Below are 17,578 nucleotides of genomic sequence, written 5' to 3'. Positions count from 1 at the left end.
GACAGAACTCTTTCAATGATATTTTTCAATTCTTGTGATCTTTCAATGTTATATAACTAATTTTCCAAAAAAAAAATGTCAATGTTTTGTTTTTTTAGTTGTAGGAGAGTTGGATGTTGTCTATAGTTGGCCAACCAAAGCTGTGTTCGGCTGGGCTGCATGGGCTGGCCAGCCCCCTCACATGGATACTGTTTCAATGAATCAGCCAACAGTACTTCTCTCTCACATAAATGAATCAGCAACAATACGAACCAGCCAACCGAACAGGCTGCAAAACATTGGCTCGCCGAAATTTTTATCCTGATTGATTTGGCCCTCCCTGATTTCGCTTCGGACACACAAAAAAAAACTAAAGCACAGGACATGCTAAATCGTGGCTAAATTCTAAGCAGTACTAGCTGTGCCTGCAGTCAACGACTCATTTGTGGTCGGGCTACCATTAGCACGCATCCGTACGAATTCGTTACTCATCACAAATTTGTCCAGGTGCGATGAATCATCCCGTTTTAAACACTAGTGAACCCAAAAAGGAAAAAGGGTAAAATGGACCGAAAAGAGGAGGAAAAGTGGAAAAGACCCAATTCTCCGCAGCCAGAGGGAGTCCAACTCCGCCTCAAGCCCTCCACGCTGCGTCTGCTGACCCTACCCATCGCGGCCGCCGCCGGCCCGCCGCTGCCGCCGCCAGGCGCTATGCGGCCTTGCTCCCGCATACTCGCGGCGGGCCACCTTCTCCGCGGCTCCCGGTTCGATCCCTCCCAGACTACCTCCGCCGCTGCCGGATTTCGGCGGCTGAACGGAGCCAACAGGCCGTGCGTGCCGAAACCTCTCTTTAGCACTCTCCTCGGAGGCTTCGGATCGAACTGTGGCGTACTGCCCCGGAATGGGGTCCCCTTGGGCAGCCTTGGCAGCTTCCTGCCGAACTCTGCCTACCCGCTGCCCGGCGCGCGGCTTCAACGAGATACGGTAAACTGTGCTTATTATCGCAGTTGGAACTTTTTGTATTCGGGTCTGTCTAGAGGCAGTAATGGATGCTAGCGAACTTGTTTTTGTCACAATACATATGTTTAAGTACGCCTAGTGATAGAGAAATATTGGCAGTAAAACAGTGGGCAATAGTGCTAGTGGTTCCCTAATAAGCTAATACCGATAGTGATTCCTTAATAGCTTTGTTGATAAACAAAACATCGTTGATGACCAGGGCCTCAGGGGGAGCTGCTGTGTTGTCACACTTTTATTGTTTTATTATGGTTGTAAAAAGACATATGTGAAAGTATAAACTTCACTTGTATAATCCCACACTCTTATTCGAAGGAGACCTTACTCGCTTGTATAATCCCCTTGTGTCCTGATTAGGCGTGATGTGGATCTGCCATTGTAACCTAAACCTTCTTTCCTCCTTAATTGAATGGTAGAGCTCCTGCCCTTATCTATCTATCTACACCTAAAAAATATGAGACGTTATCATCGTATAATTGCCCCGCTCCCCTGTCATCGTACGTAGTTTGCGTCGGAGCCTACGTCTCCTGAGTCCACATTGGGGATGGTCGATGGTCTCATCAGATGCCAAATCACGTAGGACGTACAGCGTGCGCCCCTCCTCCCAACCTTCATACTTGCTGAAGCTTCATCATGACAGCTAGGTGCAGAACTGCTGATCGAAGGACTCCAACGGCTGTGTGGCAGCTAGCTAGCCCCGGCCAAGCCGGCGGCAGCGGCGTTGCCGATTGAGACCGAGAGCGGCTTGAGCCAGGCAAGCAACAAGCCAAACAATGCAAATCTGTGCGTTCACAGCGCTGCTGGCCAGATGGGCGCGTGCACGAGTGTATGCCATGAATCCGGCGGCAGCGGCTTGGCGCCGATACGACGTCTCCATCTGTCACTACTCACTCGCAGCTAGAGCTATGGCCGATGGGTGGTGGATCAGATCCCCCGCCCAGGTCCTGCAGGAGGTGATTCCCGGCGCCCTGCAGGCCCCGGTAGCGCTCGTGCCCGTGCGGAGAATTGCCGTCAATGCCAAGCCGTCGAACTGGACGTGGTGCCTCGGGTGCACGCCGCTGTCCATCTGATGGTCGGCCGTCGTCGGAGCGAACAGGTACCCCGCGCCGCCGCCGTGGTGCTGCACGGATGGCGCGCGGAACGCGATGTTGACGCTGCCGTTGTGGGAGTCGTACTGCTGTAGGCTCGCCGTGAGGGACACGCCGCCACTGAAGCCCCTGGCGTGGTGGCTATGCGTCATCCTTTTTCCATCAGATCAGATTAAGAGCATCCGTTCATATGTTGTTTTGCTATAGAGTATGTTGTCGTTAATAGTTGGTCCCACACCTCTGCTTTGCGTGCCCTATTTTTCCGTTTATGTCAAATCAGCTTAAATAAACTTGTAAAATGCATAATAATAAATCAAACAAGTATTAATTTTAAAAATGAAACCAATTTTGTTAGGTTTCTAGAAACTGATCTATACGATATAGGTGATAACTGATAAAGATCATGAATCACACAAGCACTAAAAAAAGTTTAACCAGTTTTGTTACGTTTCTACAAACTATATGCACACGATACATGTAGTAAAGATCATAAAACGAGCTTTATATTTTCTATGTAATTAGATTTGTAGATTTCTTAATATGTTTGTCTAAGCCGCAAGCCATGTGTATCGCTGTAGACGTGGGCAAAAAATTATAGCCCCAGTGCAACGCACGGGCATATATCTAGTATTAAAAAAAACAGAAAAAAAGAAAGCATAGCCTTTGCTTCTATAAAGTTGTCTTTATAGAGGTGTGCTTCTGGCTTAGTCCATCAAGGCTCTAGATTATTCCAGCCGAAAAACTTTTAGTTTCACACAGTAGTCCGAAATGTTGCCTTTGTTCTGTCCTTTTCTATAAAAGGAATGCTTTCAAAGTCTGGTTTTGTGATTTTTCCTATGTATGCAGAGAGGTAATGCATTCTCCACATCCGCCAATGCCGTGACAGTTAAGAAGCCGGTTGATGATAAGGTCCAGAAAGATGCATCAAAAAAGGATGTTAATGAGGAGATTGCTGATTCTCAGATATTGAAAAACCTTGGGAAGTACTTATTGTTGAACGACAGCCCTGACTTCCGCTTTAGGGTTGCCTTGTCGTTGGGCCTATTAGTTGGTGCAAAGGTAAGGGCAGAAATCTATTCCCTCCAATTCGAAAAGTCTGTTTGGATTTTTGCAGAAGATTCATTACCCATACCACACAGGCATTTTCCCCTTTTCCTTTATGAAAAGGACTTACTTGCCCTACTCTGATGTAAATTGATAAGTTAGACGCAATCTGTTTGTTGGATGCGAATCTTTAGGCTGTTCTTTACCAGATTACACACTTCATCTTGTTTCATAGTAAACAAGGCTACAACTAGCCATCTATTGTCAATGTTAAATAAGAGGGTGAACAGTGTCCCTTCAAATAGGATAGATAAAACAGGTTGAACTAAAAAGATGGAAGCTATTGTATGACAGCTCACCTTTCTTACTTGGCCTTTTGCATTTGCTATGAATGCCAGGTTATAAATGTTCAAGTGCCTTTCTTGTTTAAGCTAGCTATCGACTGGCTTGCAGCCCTTGGTGGTGCTGAAGCTTCACTGGCATCATTCACTGAAACTAATGCCACCCTATTGGCTCTCTTTGCAAGCCCAGCAGCTGTTCTGATAGGATATGGAATCGCACGATCAGGAGTATCAGCCTGTACAGGTAAACACCTTTTCTTATATATCATCAGTTGCTCCCCCACTCCATGCCCACCAGATACATGCACAAAACACCCACCTGCCCCCACTCACCCAAAAAAGATGCTGAAGCTCACCAGAGCTTGTAAATAACTAATAAGCATTTCAGATCCCTTTCTTTGCCCCCCCCCCCCCCCCCCCCCCCCCCCTCTTGAAATGCACAGACTACCTCTCCTTTAATCCTTTTTCCCTCATGACGATTTCTGTGTTGCCAGAACTACGAAACGCTGTATTTTCTAAAGTGACTTTGAGAGCCATCCGATCAGTATCCAGAAAGGTAAATGTTGGAACTTATTTTCTTATTTCAATGCACAATCTTCTTTTTATCGTCCATTCTTCTTTGTAACTGTCCAGATAATGCAACACAATATGGATCTTTTTTTGTGTGCAGATTGTAGTTTTCCTGTGTATTTCTGTATTCATGAAATAATTACAATTGCTTCCGGCCGTTGGTTGAGTGATCATATGGATTTTTTTTCTGCAGTATTATGTTCTTCTATGTATTTCTGTATTCATGAAATAACTACAGTTGCTTCTTGTTGTTGGTTGAATGATGAACATGTTATTGCTGTGATGCTTATATGCGCATTGGAATATTTTCTTAGATAAAGTTGTTTTTGAAGATTGCACTTCTTCCGAATGATAAAATCATAATTGAAGCATCAAACTTTATTGTATCTTGGGCACTGGTTACTTCTGATTGTGAAAGGAAAGGTATGCGGCGAGAATTAGTAGATTGATTATGGAGATACATAGTACATGCATATATAGGCAGGGATTGGGGCGATTTATAGAAACATAACCATCCTCCGATATCCCTTGACAAGTACAAGTCAATCTACAATACGTGCCGGACTTGGAATCCAAGGCACACAGCCTGAAAAGGCTGGCCGACTAGACCTTGGGCTGCAAGGCCCAGTACAGGTCATCTAACAGATTGTTTTCTATTCTTGATGCTCAACACATAATTAAATGTTGAAATTATGATTACCTTATCTTGTGAGCTTTTGATATTGCAGGTATTTTCTCACTTGCATGAGCTTGATCTTCGTTATCATCTAAGGTACCTGTAGGAAATTCTCCCTCCTATACTTCTCAGTCTCTGGAAGGGATGAATAATTTGTTTAACTCATGGCATTTTTGGAAAAAAACATCATAACTCAAAAGTAATGTAGAAGGTTTATGCGGATAACATCAGAGAATTAGATGGCTGCCTAATTACATTAAGAAATTGAGAATATTTGTTGGAAGTGGCAAAACTCCTACTCAAGGGGGTGCACTATTTTCATAACAATAGTTTCATTTTAATCCCATTGAGGAAAGGAGCAGCTTTCTAATAGATACCTGTGGAAACGTCACGAGATTCAGCCTTTTTGTTATATATATATATATTGTTTTTAACTTTGGTTCAAGCTGGAGAATTCTTGAAGTCTTTCTTATGCTTCTTACCTGCTTTTGTGTTTGTAGCCGGCAAACTGGTGCTATAAATCGCGTAATTGATCGAGGAAGCCGTGCAATAAATTACATTCTCACAGTCATGGTGTTTAATGTTGTGCCCATAATACTAGAGGTACTTACAGACTGTTGTGTGTGAATGTTATGGTCCATATCTTGTCCATGTTGCCAGTGATGTTATTTCTTACTTCAGATTTTTTTTTTCTTGAACACGCAGGAGAGCTGCGTATCATTTATTAAGAAGAAATATATGGCATTTTTTTTTTTGGGTTTTGCTGATACTCCTCATTTGCAGATTGGTATGGTGTCAAGCATACTTGCCTACAAGTTTGGTTCAACTTTTGCTTGGATTACTTCAGCTTCAGTTGCTACTTATATTGCTTTCACTTTGGCTGTCACACAGGTGCAAACACAATACTATGCTGTCAAACCTATATCTCTCAAGATATTCTTGTGGTTTCAGCTATTTAAGTCGTCATGTAACGTCTAAATATGTTTTACTCTATTTCTGATTGGTGCCTTTTTAAAAAAATTATAATTATGACAGTGGCGGACTAAGTTCAGGGTGGCCATGAATAAAGCTGATAATGCTTCTAGTACGGTGGCAGTTGACTCTCTTCTGAATTATGAGGTCATCCCATAACTGTCCATTACTCCGGTTTCTTTATCTTACCTTGTTTATTCTAGCAGTAACAATTTATTGTTCTTCCCTTTGATTGTTTGTAGACTGTGAAATACTTCAACAACGAACAATTTGAAGTTGAGAAGTACGACAAATATTTAAGGAGTGAGTGCATTTATGCCTTAAATCTTGGTGGAAGTGTCATTGTAGAGTAAATGTGCAAAAAAAAAAAAACACTAATTTCAGCATTTGATGTTACACGGTTCATCCCCGTCTAATCTGTTGATGTGTATCTTTGGCATCTTGATATGTTGAATGTGCTCTTGCTCTCTAATTGTAAAAAAAAAATTAGAATTGATTTCTTGAAATGATCTTTTTCAATTAACTAGGGTTCAGAATGTAGTTGTTCCGAAATCGCTTAAACGTGAAGTCAAGTATTGTTTCATAGATTTGATTCGTCCCACCTGACTTGTAACACTGGCACACACCATAACTTGATATTGTTAAAGAGATCTATCTATTAATTATTTTTGCTACAACGTGATTTGTGACCAGAATATGAGGATGCTGCATTGAAGACCCAAAGTAGTCTTGCCTACCTGAACTTTGGCCAAAACGTTATCTTTAGCTCGGCTTTATCTGCAGCAATGGTTTTGAGCTCATATGGAATAATGAGTGGTGCTCTGACTGTGGGTGATTTGGTAACTATCTCATCCATGTTCTATTTGTTTCTTATGTCACTCACTGTTGAAGTTGCATGTGCACCGTGGCATGGATAGTTGCTCATTCATATCACAGTATTACTGGAAGATATGGAATTGTGATAAAACAAAAATGAATTGTGAAAATACGTTTTTACAACAATCATTGTTTATTTAAGGATTAAGTCCACTTTTGCCCCTCAACTCTTGTGTTGGTTAATTTTAACCCTCAACTACAAAACCGTAGTACCGGTACAACAACTGTCAAAACCGTTCACTTTTAGCACACCTAGGCGTGGGCAAGCTGCTTTTGGACCGACGTTGAGCGGTTTTGACCATGCCACGCTGGCGTTGACCGCCACGTGACGCTGGCCTGCATCTCAGCGACATGTGGGACCCGCGCCCACCGCGGATGCTGGGCTCGACGACATCACCTTGCCTCCGCTGGCCCACCACGGTGCCCGACGCCGCCGGGGTTGCTGCTGCGTACTACGCGAACGTCGCGGCGGACATGCACGCGATGCAGCACATGGAGGCGCTGCCCGAAATTTGCGGCGGCGCTGGCGGCGGGAGGAGGAGGCCATTGGCGTCGATGCCGCGGAAGGAGAAGTGGACGCGCACGGAGCGCGCGAGGTCGGCGAGGCGGACCCCGACGTCGCGGAGGTCGTCGCGGCCGGGCGGGGGAGGGCGGAGGCAGCGACCTTGCCCTCCATCCACCCGAGCACCAGAGCAAGGGAAGGGAGAGGGCGAGCAAGAGAGGGAAAGAAGAGAGAGATAGAGAGAGAGAGAGAGAGAGAGAGAGAGAGAGGAGAGAGGGAGTCGGAGGGAAGGAGGGCGCAGGGCGGCGCGCGGTGCAGGGCGAGCGAGATGGAGCAGGGCAACGGCGTTCACGGAGCAGAGGGATTACAGAGATAAGAGGGAGCCGAGGAGATGGGAAGGCAGGTGTGGGCGAGCAGAGCAGGGTGGCGGCGTGACGACGGCTCATGGCCATGGCTTCGGCGCGGTGGAGGGTGCTGGGCGACTCCGTGCCGGTCTTGGGCTGCGTCGGTGCGGGTAGGGAGAGGGAAGCGGGAGAGTGGGGAGGAAAGGGAGAGAAGGAGGAGGGCAGAGGAGAGCACGGTGCAGAGCAGAGGAAGATGGAGCTCGGTGAGTCAGTCAACGCTCCCCGCCCACATCCTAGGCGGCTGCGGAGGTGGACGACGCGGCAGCGGCGGCGGCCGAGGCCAATGGGGCGTTGGTCGGGCGCAGCCTGCGGCGGCCCGGGGCGGAGGCCATGTGGTGGAGCGCGCCGCCGGCCGACCGTCCAGTCTCCCGGCTGCCGCACCGTGGGCACGGCAGCGGCTCGCTGCCGCCGGTGCCCGGCGGCCCCGGACGCCTGCTGCTGGGCAGAGGCGGCTGCGGCGGGGATGGAGGCGGGGAGGTGGAGGAAGAACCGTCGCCATCGTCGTCGGAGGCGGAGGCGGCGGAGGGGCAGCGCCCTCGTCCGCGGCATGGTGATGCGCGTCGGGGGGCTGGATGACCTTGCCGAAGAGCTTGAACCCCGTGGTGTCGGTGTCCGGGAGGTGGCTGGCCATGGCTCGGGGTGGAGGTCGGAGCGGGAGGCGGGGCCTGGGGTGGGTAGGGGACGCTGGCCGGCGCCGGGTTTTATACACGGGTTTTATTCCTCCCGTGCGTGCGTCTATGTGGCGGTCAACGCCAGCGTGGCGGGTCAAAACCAGGTACACGTTAGCATGAAACAGTCACAACCGTGTCTAGGTGCCAAGAGTGAACGGTTTTCAAACTTGAGGTTCCTGAACTAGACAGTTTTGTAGTTGGGGTCAAAATTAGACCAACATGATAGTTGAGGGGCCAAAAGTGGACTTAATCCTTTATTTAACCATGTTTTGATATGGCTCGAGCTGTTGTCTTTAGTTTCTTCTGTCTCTATCCATTTGCAAGTTGCTCTTTACTAATTTAGTGAATTCTTGTCATACAAGGTCATGGTTAATGGACTTCTATTCCAGCTTTCATTGCCTCTGAACTTCCTTGGGAGTGTGTATCGAGAATCTAGACAAAGCCTCATTGACTTGAAGTCGATGTTTCAGTTGCTTGAGGTAAAGTTATATATTGAAATTATCAAGTCTCTAAAGGCCTTTAATTTCAGTTTCATACTCAACTCATGCTCTCTGATACTTCACATATGTTTTAATTTTTTTTAAGGAAAAACCTGGAATAAAGGATGAGCCTCATGCACAACCTTTGCAGTTCAAGGGAGGGTGCATTGAATTCGAGAATGTTCATTTTGGGTAACTTTTGTTCTTTATTAACTTGTTGAGTGTAGCAAAGTGCTCATATTTTATTTCCTTAAAAAATATGCTTATGGCACAACTAGCATCCAGGTGCTTATTTTCTTCTAACGATCAATTTGATTTTCTGGAAAAATATGGAAATACTACTCCTGTCCTAAATATGACCACATTGTGACTTGTGAGTGAGCATTTCCTTTCCTGAACCCTATTTCAAAACTGAAATTGTAGCAATCAAACTATCCTTTGGTCAACTAAATCTTGTGATTCACTGATTCTATGTTTATAGTCTTTGTCATAATCACTTAGAAGGTTAAACCGGTGAAATGTCACATGTTTGTATGTAACGAATTCCCCTTATCATTGTCATTTTAGTAAACATCACTATATCTGATAGACAGATGTTACTATGTGAGTATAAGAACATACTAATGCAATCCCTAATTTATCAGATATAAGTTACTGCACATGTGGGTACTATGTATTATTCCAGCAATAATTAAATTTAGAATATTGAGAAACCAGTTGAAGGTGTTTTTCTGGACCTGCGAGGGTATGACCACCCCCAGGCATTGCATTAAGAAGAAGACCTTCTCACGCAGGCCCAGAAAACCCCGAACCCCTGCCCCACCCTTACACAGCGGCACCATCGCCCTGTGAGAACGGGCTGGTCCTTAGACCTGTGCTTTTGTGTGGGACAGACGAGGGGATTTTTTTAACCCCAGCCTGAAATTCGCTCCCACGGGGAGTCGAACCCAGGACCTGAGGAGTGCCGCCGGGACGCTCTAACTAGTTGGACTAGAGGCCCTTTGGCTGAAGGTGTTTTTCTGTTTTGGTAGAATTAAGAAAAGATTATCATTATTTGGTTTATGGTGTAAAAACTGGAATAAACTGACATATCGATGTATTTACTTATGATTCAGCGAATGATTGATTTCTTCCAGGTATGTACCAGAAAGATATTTATGTATTTGTTAATGATTCAGCAAATGATTGATTTCTTCCAGGTATGTACCAGAAAGGAAGATTCTTGATGATGCCACTTTCACTGTACCTGCAGGAAAGAGTGTGGCCATTGTTGGATCTAGTGGAAGCGGTAAATCTTTTTTTAATCAAATAATATCTTATGTTTTTGTAACCAGACTTTGAGTTTGAAGGTCACTATTGCTTATAATATTTCAAATTATACCAATAGCTGAGAACCTATTTTTATTTTTAATGAACTTTTAGTTTGCTTCTACTGTTGATTATGAGTGTATTGAGTTGATTAGATTCCGGATCCTAGTATCTAGTTTTTCATAATAGTTCGTAAACAGAGATAGTATTTATTAGGCTCCATTTAGCGTTGAGATGGATCATGATAATCTTGATTGGTGGAAACCCTTAATATTGGTGGTTAGATAACTATATTCTTCTAATCTATGTTGCAAATGGTGATGTTGTATGTCAGACTACAAGACAAGTATGATAGAAACAACATTTGGTGGAATTTACTGTGCTTCATTTTATTTTCCAAGAAGACCACGATATTTTTCATAATGCAGCAACTTAATAATATATAAACACAACACAAAAACTAGAAACTTGAATTCTTTTTGGCATACTAGAACAGTACGGAATAAATGTCTTCATATAATTTATCAGCAGTGAACAATATAAGTTAAGCATTGCCCAATGCTTTGATTCTTGTACACACCCCTTCTTTTTGTGGCAAATAGGAGTTGATGCACATGTATTTTAAGGTCCTCCTTGGCTTGTCTTCTGTCTATGCTTCCTCCCAAAACAACCGGCAACAGCCAGCTAGTGTTCAGCAAGTTATACCTAAGCCTCTTCTCTAAAACAATGCTCAAACTAATATGTCCAGTTTGACGCCCAACTAGTGTTAGCTGGGTATGATCCTGTTGATAATCAACTGGCATGGGTCTATATTTTACCTATTTGAGATTTATATACCAAATCTTATCTTCTTGATTAACAACAGGTCATGGTGAACTGTTTTGCACAATTATGGGAATATCTTTTTTATGCTTAAGTGTGGGCCTTAAAACTTTTTTTATGAGAATTTGTGTTCAGTACGAGCATCACTAAGGATTTCTTAACTGTACCTTTCTTATGCAGGGAAATCAACTATTCTTAGACTTCTGTTCAGATTCTTTGATTCGACTTCAGGATCTGTAAGAACTAGAAGTATATCCCGCTCATTGCCGCGGGATTTTCTTAAAAATAAATCTGTTATATAAATAGCATTACTATATAGTATTCTGTATATTGTGCATACATATGTATGAATTTGACTTGCATGGTATTTTATTGTATCAGATCTGGCAAAAAATCGGTAAACTAATAGAAGAAAAACCAATAGAATATTTGATTACATTATAGCGGAATACGTAGGTGATGAAACAAATAGCGTATGTAGATGACTTGTATGTTGATAGATTAAGATTTAAAGTGTTTCACATGATAGAGATGGCATGGACATTTCTTTGTAATTAATAAGGGATGACATGGACTTAGTGGGGAATGTTGTGAACACCTTGCATGAAGAGAGAGAACATTTGGTGGGGTCACTTAGTGGGAAATGATGTGGACACCTTGCATGAAGAGAGAAATCATCTAGTGGGGTTTAGCTTTATAAGAGTATATAGATATAGAAGTATTAAGTCCTCTCAAATTTCATGTTGATCTAGCCGACACTCATCTCATGGTTAATGCTTTCAGCTATGTATATTGAAAATTCCATCCACTTGATTTTTTTGGCGTTGCTTTCCTGACAGATACGAATTGATGGGCAAGATATTCGAGGAGTGACACTGGAAAGCCTTCGAAAATGTTTAGGTGTTGTACCTCAGGACACGGTAAGTCCTCTGGTATACATTTGTCAGTGCTGCAGTTTTCAGACTATAGAGAAATGTGGGAATTAACATTTCTTTGTCAAGTTCTGTTTTATAAGCTGGTTTTCCATGTACAAATTGGATCTTCTAATTGCTATCATGGGTGAACATCTTTTGAATATTTCTTTGACATTCAAACACAAGTCCAATAACTAGAAAAGGAAATTATAGAACAATATTTCGTCTGGAGTTCTGGATTGTGGAATTTATTTAGCACAAGAGAAATCCAATAGCCAACGAACAAAGTTTTGGTGCCCTATGCAACTTTCTTAAATGTAGTGGATCACTAACTATATTGAAGTTCTTATGTTAATGAATTTTCTAGGAATTGTGTCTATACATGCTAACATATGCCAATCAGCACTGTTCAAAGCCCAACCAAGCTCACATCATAAATATGAGTGCAGGTACTTTTTAATGACACAATTAAGCATAATATACAGTATGGGCGGTTATCAGCAAAAGATGAGGAGGTACCTATTTTCTTCCTAGACATTCCGAAGTCATAGGGCATATAGCATGATCATATGTTTTGTTTTGGAATGATATAGTTTATTTCCATACAGGTCTATGATGCTGCCCGACGTGCTGCTATTCATGATACAATTATGAACTTCCCAGACAAGTACGACACAGTAGTAGGAGAACGAGGATTGAAGGTGAGACAATATATTGTAATTTGCCAAATGAGGAAATTTTGTAACCTGCTGTTACCACATCCAGAATATCTAGCAAATTTGGGTGTACTTTGTTGCAGCTAAGTGGCGGGGAGAAACAACGAGTGTCAATAGCCCGTGTATTCTTGAAGGAGCCCTCCATTCTGTGAGTGTCCCCTTGCTTTTTGTAGTCCTTCTTTTTCCATTTGGATCTCAATGACCTGAGCTGTGTGTCAGTGTTTAACCTATTGAGGAAGCCACTCTGTTAGATGCTCTGTTTATGTGCTTCTGCGAGAGTTCACGTGATATGTTGGCCTTGCTGAGTTTAGTTGGACTAGTTTCAAATTACTTGCAGGAAACTTTTTTGCAAATAGTAGGCTTATCCGATGCCTGTTTGTCTTGACTTTTTTCCTCTGTACTGTCAGATTATGTGATGAAGCAACTAGTGCTCTTGACAGCACTACTGAAGCATCAATTTTGAATTCTCTGAAATCCTTATCTGTTGATCGAACATCAATCTTTATTGCTCATCGACTCACAACTGCAATGCAGTGTGATCAGGTACGCGTTTGCAACTTCTCAAGAAACCATAGTACGTTTTGAATCTATTCTCCAGACATGTATTTGAATTTCAATGCAAGTGGTGAATGGTGAATGTTGTTTGGTTTAATCTTGTCTCAAGTATTTTGATGATTCCTGTTTATTTTCAGATAATTGTTTTGGAGAATGGGAAGGTAGTAGAACAAGGACCACATGATTTTCTTCTGTCAAAGGGTGGGCGATACGCAGAATTGTGGTATCAGCAGAACAGCAGTGACGCCGGTGATTCTGCTGCAGTTAGCCTAGAGGTTTGATTGACGCTGTATACCTTACCCTTCTGCAAGGGAAAAAGAAGGGAAAACACAATCATAACTGAGAGAGAGGGATGGAGCCAACTTGTCTGCCCTGTAAATGGAGGTAGGATTTTGGTATCTGCCTCTAGGTAGCCGGGAAGATTTTTTTTTTCTTTTCCTTTGAGATTATATATATAGACGATCCCTGCATATTATGGTAATAATGTAACATTTCTGTAGCATAAGGGATAAGCCCAGTAAATATTCAATTGCCTTAGGTGTATAACCATTTCAATATAAATGCTCCCATGCTGTTGTTTCTTGTATATACAACTTGTGTGCATGGTGCACCCAAAATTGGTCAAATCCTACGGGCCTGTTTGGAACGCCGGAAAAATTTCCTGTTCTTGCGTTTTTCCTGTGAAATTCCTAAGTGATTTATGTGAAATTCCTATGTTCCAAACAGGCCTTAAAACATCACAAGTCATCTACCTTTCAGCCATATGATGAGCCCTGGCAGATGTATTGGAGGAAATTTACTGGTGCAGGAAACGGTTCTCATGGACTCGCACGGATCAATTGCGGGAAAGCACAATCATAACCTATTTTTTTCTTTCATCTTGTTCTTGGTCTGGACCTTTAACTCTTCTATATTAATACAAATCTGGCATGATTCATGCCAGTTTTACATTAAAAAAAATGTACGCGCTTTTCTCTTAGTATTTACTTTCCATGTGGCCAAACTAAAAAATTATTACATGCAGCAAATTTGCCCCTATACCACCGATAGTTGTTAGCTGGTTTTCGGTACCGCCCTGGTGTGGTGTTTTTTTTTTTTGTGTGTCCAGTTTCTCAAGCTTTTCCGAGAAGGCATTGTTGCAGCCTTTTCCTACAGCAGATTTTGGTTTCCTTGGATCTGCAGAAGTGTTTCACAGCTATTCCACTTGCACCCAGCAGAAGCCGCATGCCAACCTCAGCAGAATATGTGTGGCAACTATACCATATAGAGCACCAGTGTAGTATCATGCCTCCATCAATTATGGTGGTATGGGACCAGTTAATTCGAGTTGAACCAGGATATAACCAGCAGTAATACCTCAGTGCCCAGTTGCTCATGGTCTGTCGCCCGTTATTTCTTACCTTGCAGAATTGAATGGTGCCTGCTTAATCTTGCTTGCCTAGTAGCACTTTACATTCTACTCCGTATAATATACTTACATTTTGAAGAAGAGAAACGTTATAACATATGGGGGCTGAGAGAAGAATAAATTGTGGCGCTTATGGAGTTATGGTAAGTCGGTAACGTACGGGCAGAGCTCTTACAGTAACATCCATGCTCAAAATAGTCTCATAATCCAGAGCTAATATTTGGGACGCTCCACGCATTTCTGACATGAAATTCTGAATCGTGTGAAGCTGTATATTCCTCTTCACAGCTCGTGCTGCATTGCTCCTGTCTATAATCTGCCGTATACCAAAACTGCAGGCCTTAAAGGCCTAGATATCATGGCATTCCGGTGCCTCTACAGTCCAATTAAAGATCTCATTTCTTCTCTTCAAGAAAGAAAATTCCATTTCAGGACGAGCGGTCACAAATACATAGATATACATGAGCTACCAGCTGTAGAATTGAAATCCTCTCCTCTATCTCGCAACATAGTAGTAGCACAAAAGTTGAAGGCAGATGCATTGTCATCATCATCGTAGCCCCCCCTCTATCTCTCTCCCTCCTTTTTGTTCTAAGGAAGGAAGCACAATAGGACCAGCAGAGATGTCTGGAAAAGGGAAGAGGCGAAGTGCTAGATTGTTGAAGCTGTAGGAGCAGAAGAACGACGGCGACTCCACCGCCGTCTGCCTCCTTGATCCCTGGCAGATAATCCGGAACAGCATTTCCGGTCCGAGCGCGCGAGGGAAAAGAAAAAGGAATGAAGAAATCCAGGTAAAAAAAAAAGAATCAATCTGCAGCCATTGGGTGCTTTCAACTCTCTTCCTCCTCCAGTTCTCATCTGCCGGATGATTTTGAAGCAGTTGCAGGGAGAAGCTTCATGTAGCCACCAGGAGCCAGTATATGCAGCCAACACCAGTACGGAATTTTTGCTTCTTTGTTATCATCGGTACTGTTGCATTTCCTGTTTAGACATGAGAGTTTCATATTGTTTTTGTTTCAGATAACTTACCAAGCCAAAGCTCAGTAGGACAGATCATTGAATATATCCTCGACGAGTTGGAGCTGTAAGCTTTAGGATCTCTTGTTTTGGCTTGTCCATCAGGCACCGCGTAGTTTCCTGTTATGATGCGTCTTCGTCTCTTGCAGGAGAGACAGGCATGAGTTGTTTACAATGCCAGATGACATACAGGTAAGAATTAAGAAATGAAGTGATAGATCTGAATTGTTTGTGTTAGAGTGAGAGACTGAAACTCGAACATGTGACACCATTCTTGATGCAACTATTTCTTGTTCCAAGTGAAAGACTGACGACATGTTGCTACAGGTGACTGGTTATGCAGAGCTGGTGAGCAGGCCCGGTGACTTTGCAACATTGAGACAGAAGAACAAGGATGGCATGTACACAGCACTGGAGCAATTTGAGGTCCGTCTCTTGACGCAGTTGCACTTGCACGTCGTTATCCTTTCCATTTTACGGTTTAAATTTGCATCCACGGCCTTATAAACAAAAAAGAAAAGATCCACCCACGGAATTGAACAAGGAATAACTTCGGTCTCACGATCTTCATTCACTATGCGATCGCAGAACGATGTTTACATGGTGTTCCAGAAAGAGATAACGATGAACAGCCAGGACACTGTGCCTTTCTGAGAGGTTTCGTCACTCGCCTAGCTCTTATTAAAGTACCTGCACAATGCAAGAAGCCAAAGGCTATTAGACAAGGTCTTCTTGATTTCTGCAGGCCATGGCACTGCTAGATCAAGCCAAGCTGGTGTTCATGTCCCTGAAGAGCAACCAGATGTTCTCGGAGTCGGAGCTGGCGGCGTGGCGCCAGAGGCACGCGGACCAGCTGCAGCAGACGATCACGCCGGAGGGGAGAGAGGGCGGCGGCAGAGGTCCATCACGCCACACGGCTGCGCCGCCGTTGCAGCCGGCTGCCGCCACGCCGAGGAAGAGGAGCGCCGCCGAGACGAAGAAGCAGGAGAACACCAGCACCGGCGGGAACGGGAGCACTCCGGGGAGCCAGAAAGGGAGGCAGCGCGGTGCCAGGGAGAGCAAGGCCACGCCGCCGGGAAAGAAGGCGAGAAAAGGTATCAAGCTGCCGTAAGCCAGCGCTGTTTCTGACTGACACTGAGCTGACACGCTGTTCCATTGGAGACGCAGCAGCAACGGCGGGCTTTCACGAAGGCGCCGGCCCGGTGGCGCCAAGGAGGCTCACTTACACCGACGAAGCTGCAGCCGATCGAGGCTGGCGGGCGATAGCGGCGACGCCGGTCTTCCAAGGCCGGCACGTTACACTCAGCGATGTAAGATCCACTGACAGATCACTGGGAGTTCGTTTGGGTGGCAAAAAGTCTCCATTCTGAAGCATTTTTCTGGTGCAATGCAAATCGTGCAGCAGCCGCAGGAGCAGACGTTCCGAGGCAGCCTGCAGCGCTTCGTGCGGCACGCGGGGCTCAAGGCGCCCGTGGCCGCCGAGTTCAGGACGCTCGAGTGCGTGTCGCGGGCCAGGCACAACCCCGCGCCGCAGTGCTGGAACGGCTTCGCTCCCAGCGCCGGTTTCTTCCCGCCGTCGCCTCGACCACCGGGCGCCGCCACCCCGGAGGGGCGGCCATCGTCGGATCAGCAGGCGGCGGCGCCGGAGTGCAAGCTGGAGACGGACGAGGTGCTCAAGCTGTTCGTGCTCATGGGCACGCCCGCCGCGTTCTTGCGCAGAGCCAAGAAAATGTTCGGCCATGACGAGCCAGAGGAGAGTGCAGCAAAGGAGGGGCAATCGACCAAGGTCGACGACGCCCGGGAGCACGCTGGCACTGCAACGGCGGCCGAGACTGGGCACGGGAAGAAGAGCAGCGCGAGCGCGCCATCGGCCGCCGCATGCGGGCCGTTCGCGCCGCCCAAGTTGGTCCCCGGCCGGCTGGGCTTCGGCCAGTTCGCGGCCTCTTCAGCACGTCCGTTCAAGCTCAAGTCCAAGCCTTCGGCGTCGAATGCTTCCGGCAAGAAGAAAGTTTCGTGAATAATAGCTACTCCATTTTTGTCATCTGTCTCCATCGATCATAAACCTGTCTCATCGAACTTGAAAGATACATAATAATTGGGTGATTTACCTTCTATATACTTTCCAAGTATTTTCAAATCGATCTGTAACGACTCTAATATACGGACCCCTAAATCTTTTCTTTTTTTCCCTAATATTAAAAGGCATTGTCTTAAAAACG

At 44.8% G+C, this 17,578-nt stretch overlaps 2 protein-coding genes across 4 annotated transcripts; both read left to right on the top strand.

The window, feature by feature from the left end:
* Positions 1–555: 555 nt before the first annotated feature.
* Positions 556–13,795, top strand: LOC136545230 (ABC transporter B family member 25, mitochondrial-like). Of its 2 annotated transcripts, XR_010780963.1 has the most exons (21): positions 556–963; positions 2,931–3,143; positions 3,527–3,713; positions 3,964–4,025; positions 4,768–4,811; positions 5,216–5,318; positions 5,499–5,606; positions 5,751–5,834; positions 5,930–5,990; positions 6,381–6,526; positions 8,503–8,619; positions 8,726–8,811; positions 9,819–9,907; positions 10,930–10,985; positions 11,589–11,669; positions 12,113–12,178; positions 12,272–12,364; positions 12,463–12,527; positions 12,787–12,922; positions 13,072–13,318; positions 13,661–13,795. XR_010780963.1 is itself a non-coding variant. In XM_066537281.1 (20 exons), the coding sequence occupies exons 1-20, from the start codon at positions 691–693 to the stop codon at positions 13,213–13,215; spliced, it is 2,214 nt and encodes a 737-aa protein (XP_066393378.1). In that variant the 5' UTR covers positions 556–690; the 3' UTR covers positions 13,216–13,541. The 2 variants fall into 2 exon arrangements, 1 of the variants encoding a protein (XP_066393378.1); XM_066537281.1 differs by lacking the exon at positions 13,661–13,795 and having other exon boundaries at positions 13,072–13,541.
* Positions 13,796–14,097: 302 nt separating this feature from the next.
* LOC136545244 (uncharacterized) lies at positions 14,098–17,477 on the top strand. 2 transcript variants are annotated; one of them, XM_066537293.1, is made up of 9 exons: positions 14,098–15,133; positions 15,223–15,277; positions 15,363–15,426; positions 15,509–15,551; positions 15,687–15,785; positions 15,948–16,016; positions 16,105–16,453; positions 16,527–16,669; positions 16,762–17,477. In XM_066537293.1, the coding sequence occupies exons 7-9, from the start codon at positions 16,108–16,110 to the stop codon at positions 17,374–17,376; spliced, it is 1,104 nt and encodes a 367-aa protein (XP_066393390.1). In that variant the 5' UTR covers positions 14,098–15,133; positions 15,223–15,277; positions 15,363–15,426; positions 15,509–15,551; positions 15,687–15,785; positions 15,948–16,016; positions 16,105–16,107; the 3' UTR covers positions 17,377–17,477. The 2 variants fall into 2 exon arrangements, with proteins under 2 accessions (XP_066393390.1, XP_066393394.1); XM_066537297.1 differs by having other exon boundaries at positions 15,948–16,453; positions 16,530–16,669.
* Positions 17,478–17,578: the final 101 nt, after the last annotated feature.

The sequence above is a fragment of the Miscanthus floridulus genome, chromosome 1, assembly GCF_019320115.1.
Source record: "Miscanthus floridulus cultivar M001 chromosome 1, ASM1932011v1, whole genome shotgun sequence".
NCBI classification, from domain to species: domain Eukaryota; kingdom Viridiplantae; phylum Streptophyta; class Magnoliopsida; order Poales; family Poaceae; genus Miscanthus; species Miscanthus floridulus.
The sequence above is the reverse complement of the archived record's forward strand: the minus strand, read 5'-3'. Positions and strand labels throughout refer to the sequence as shown.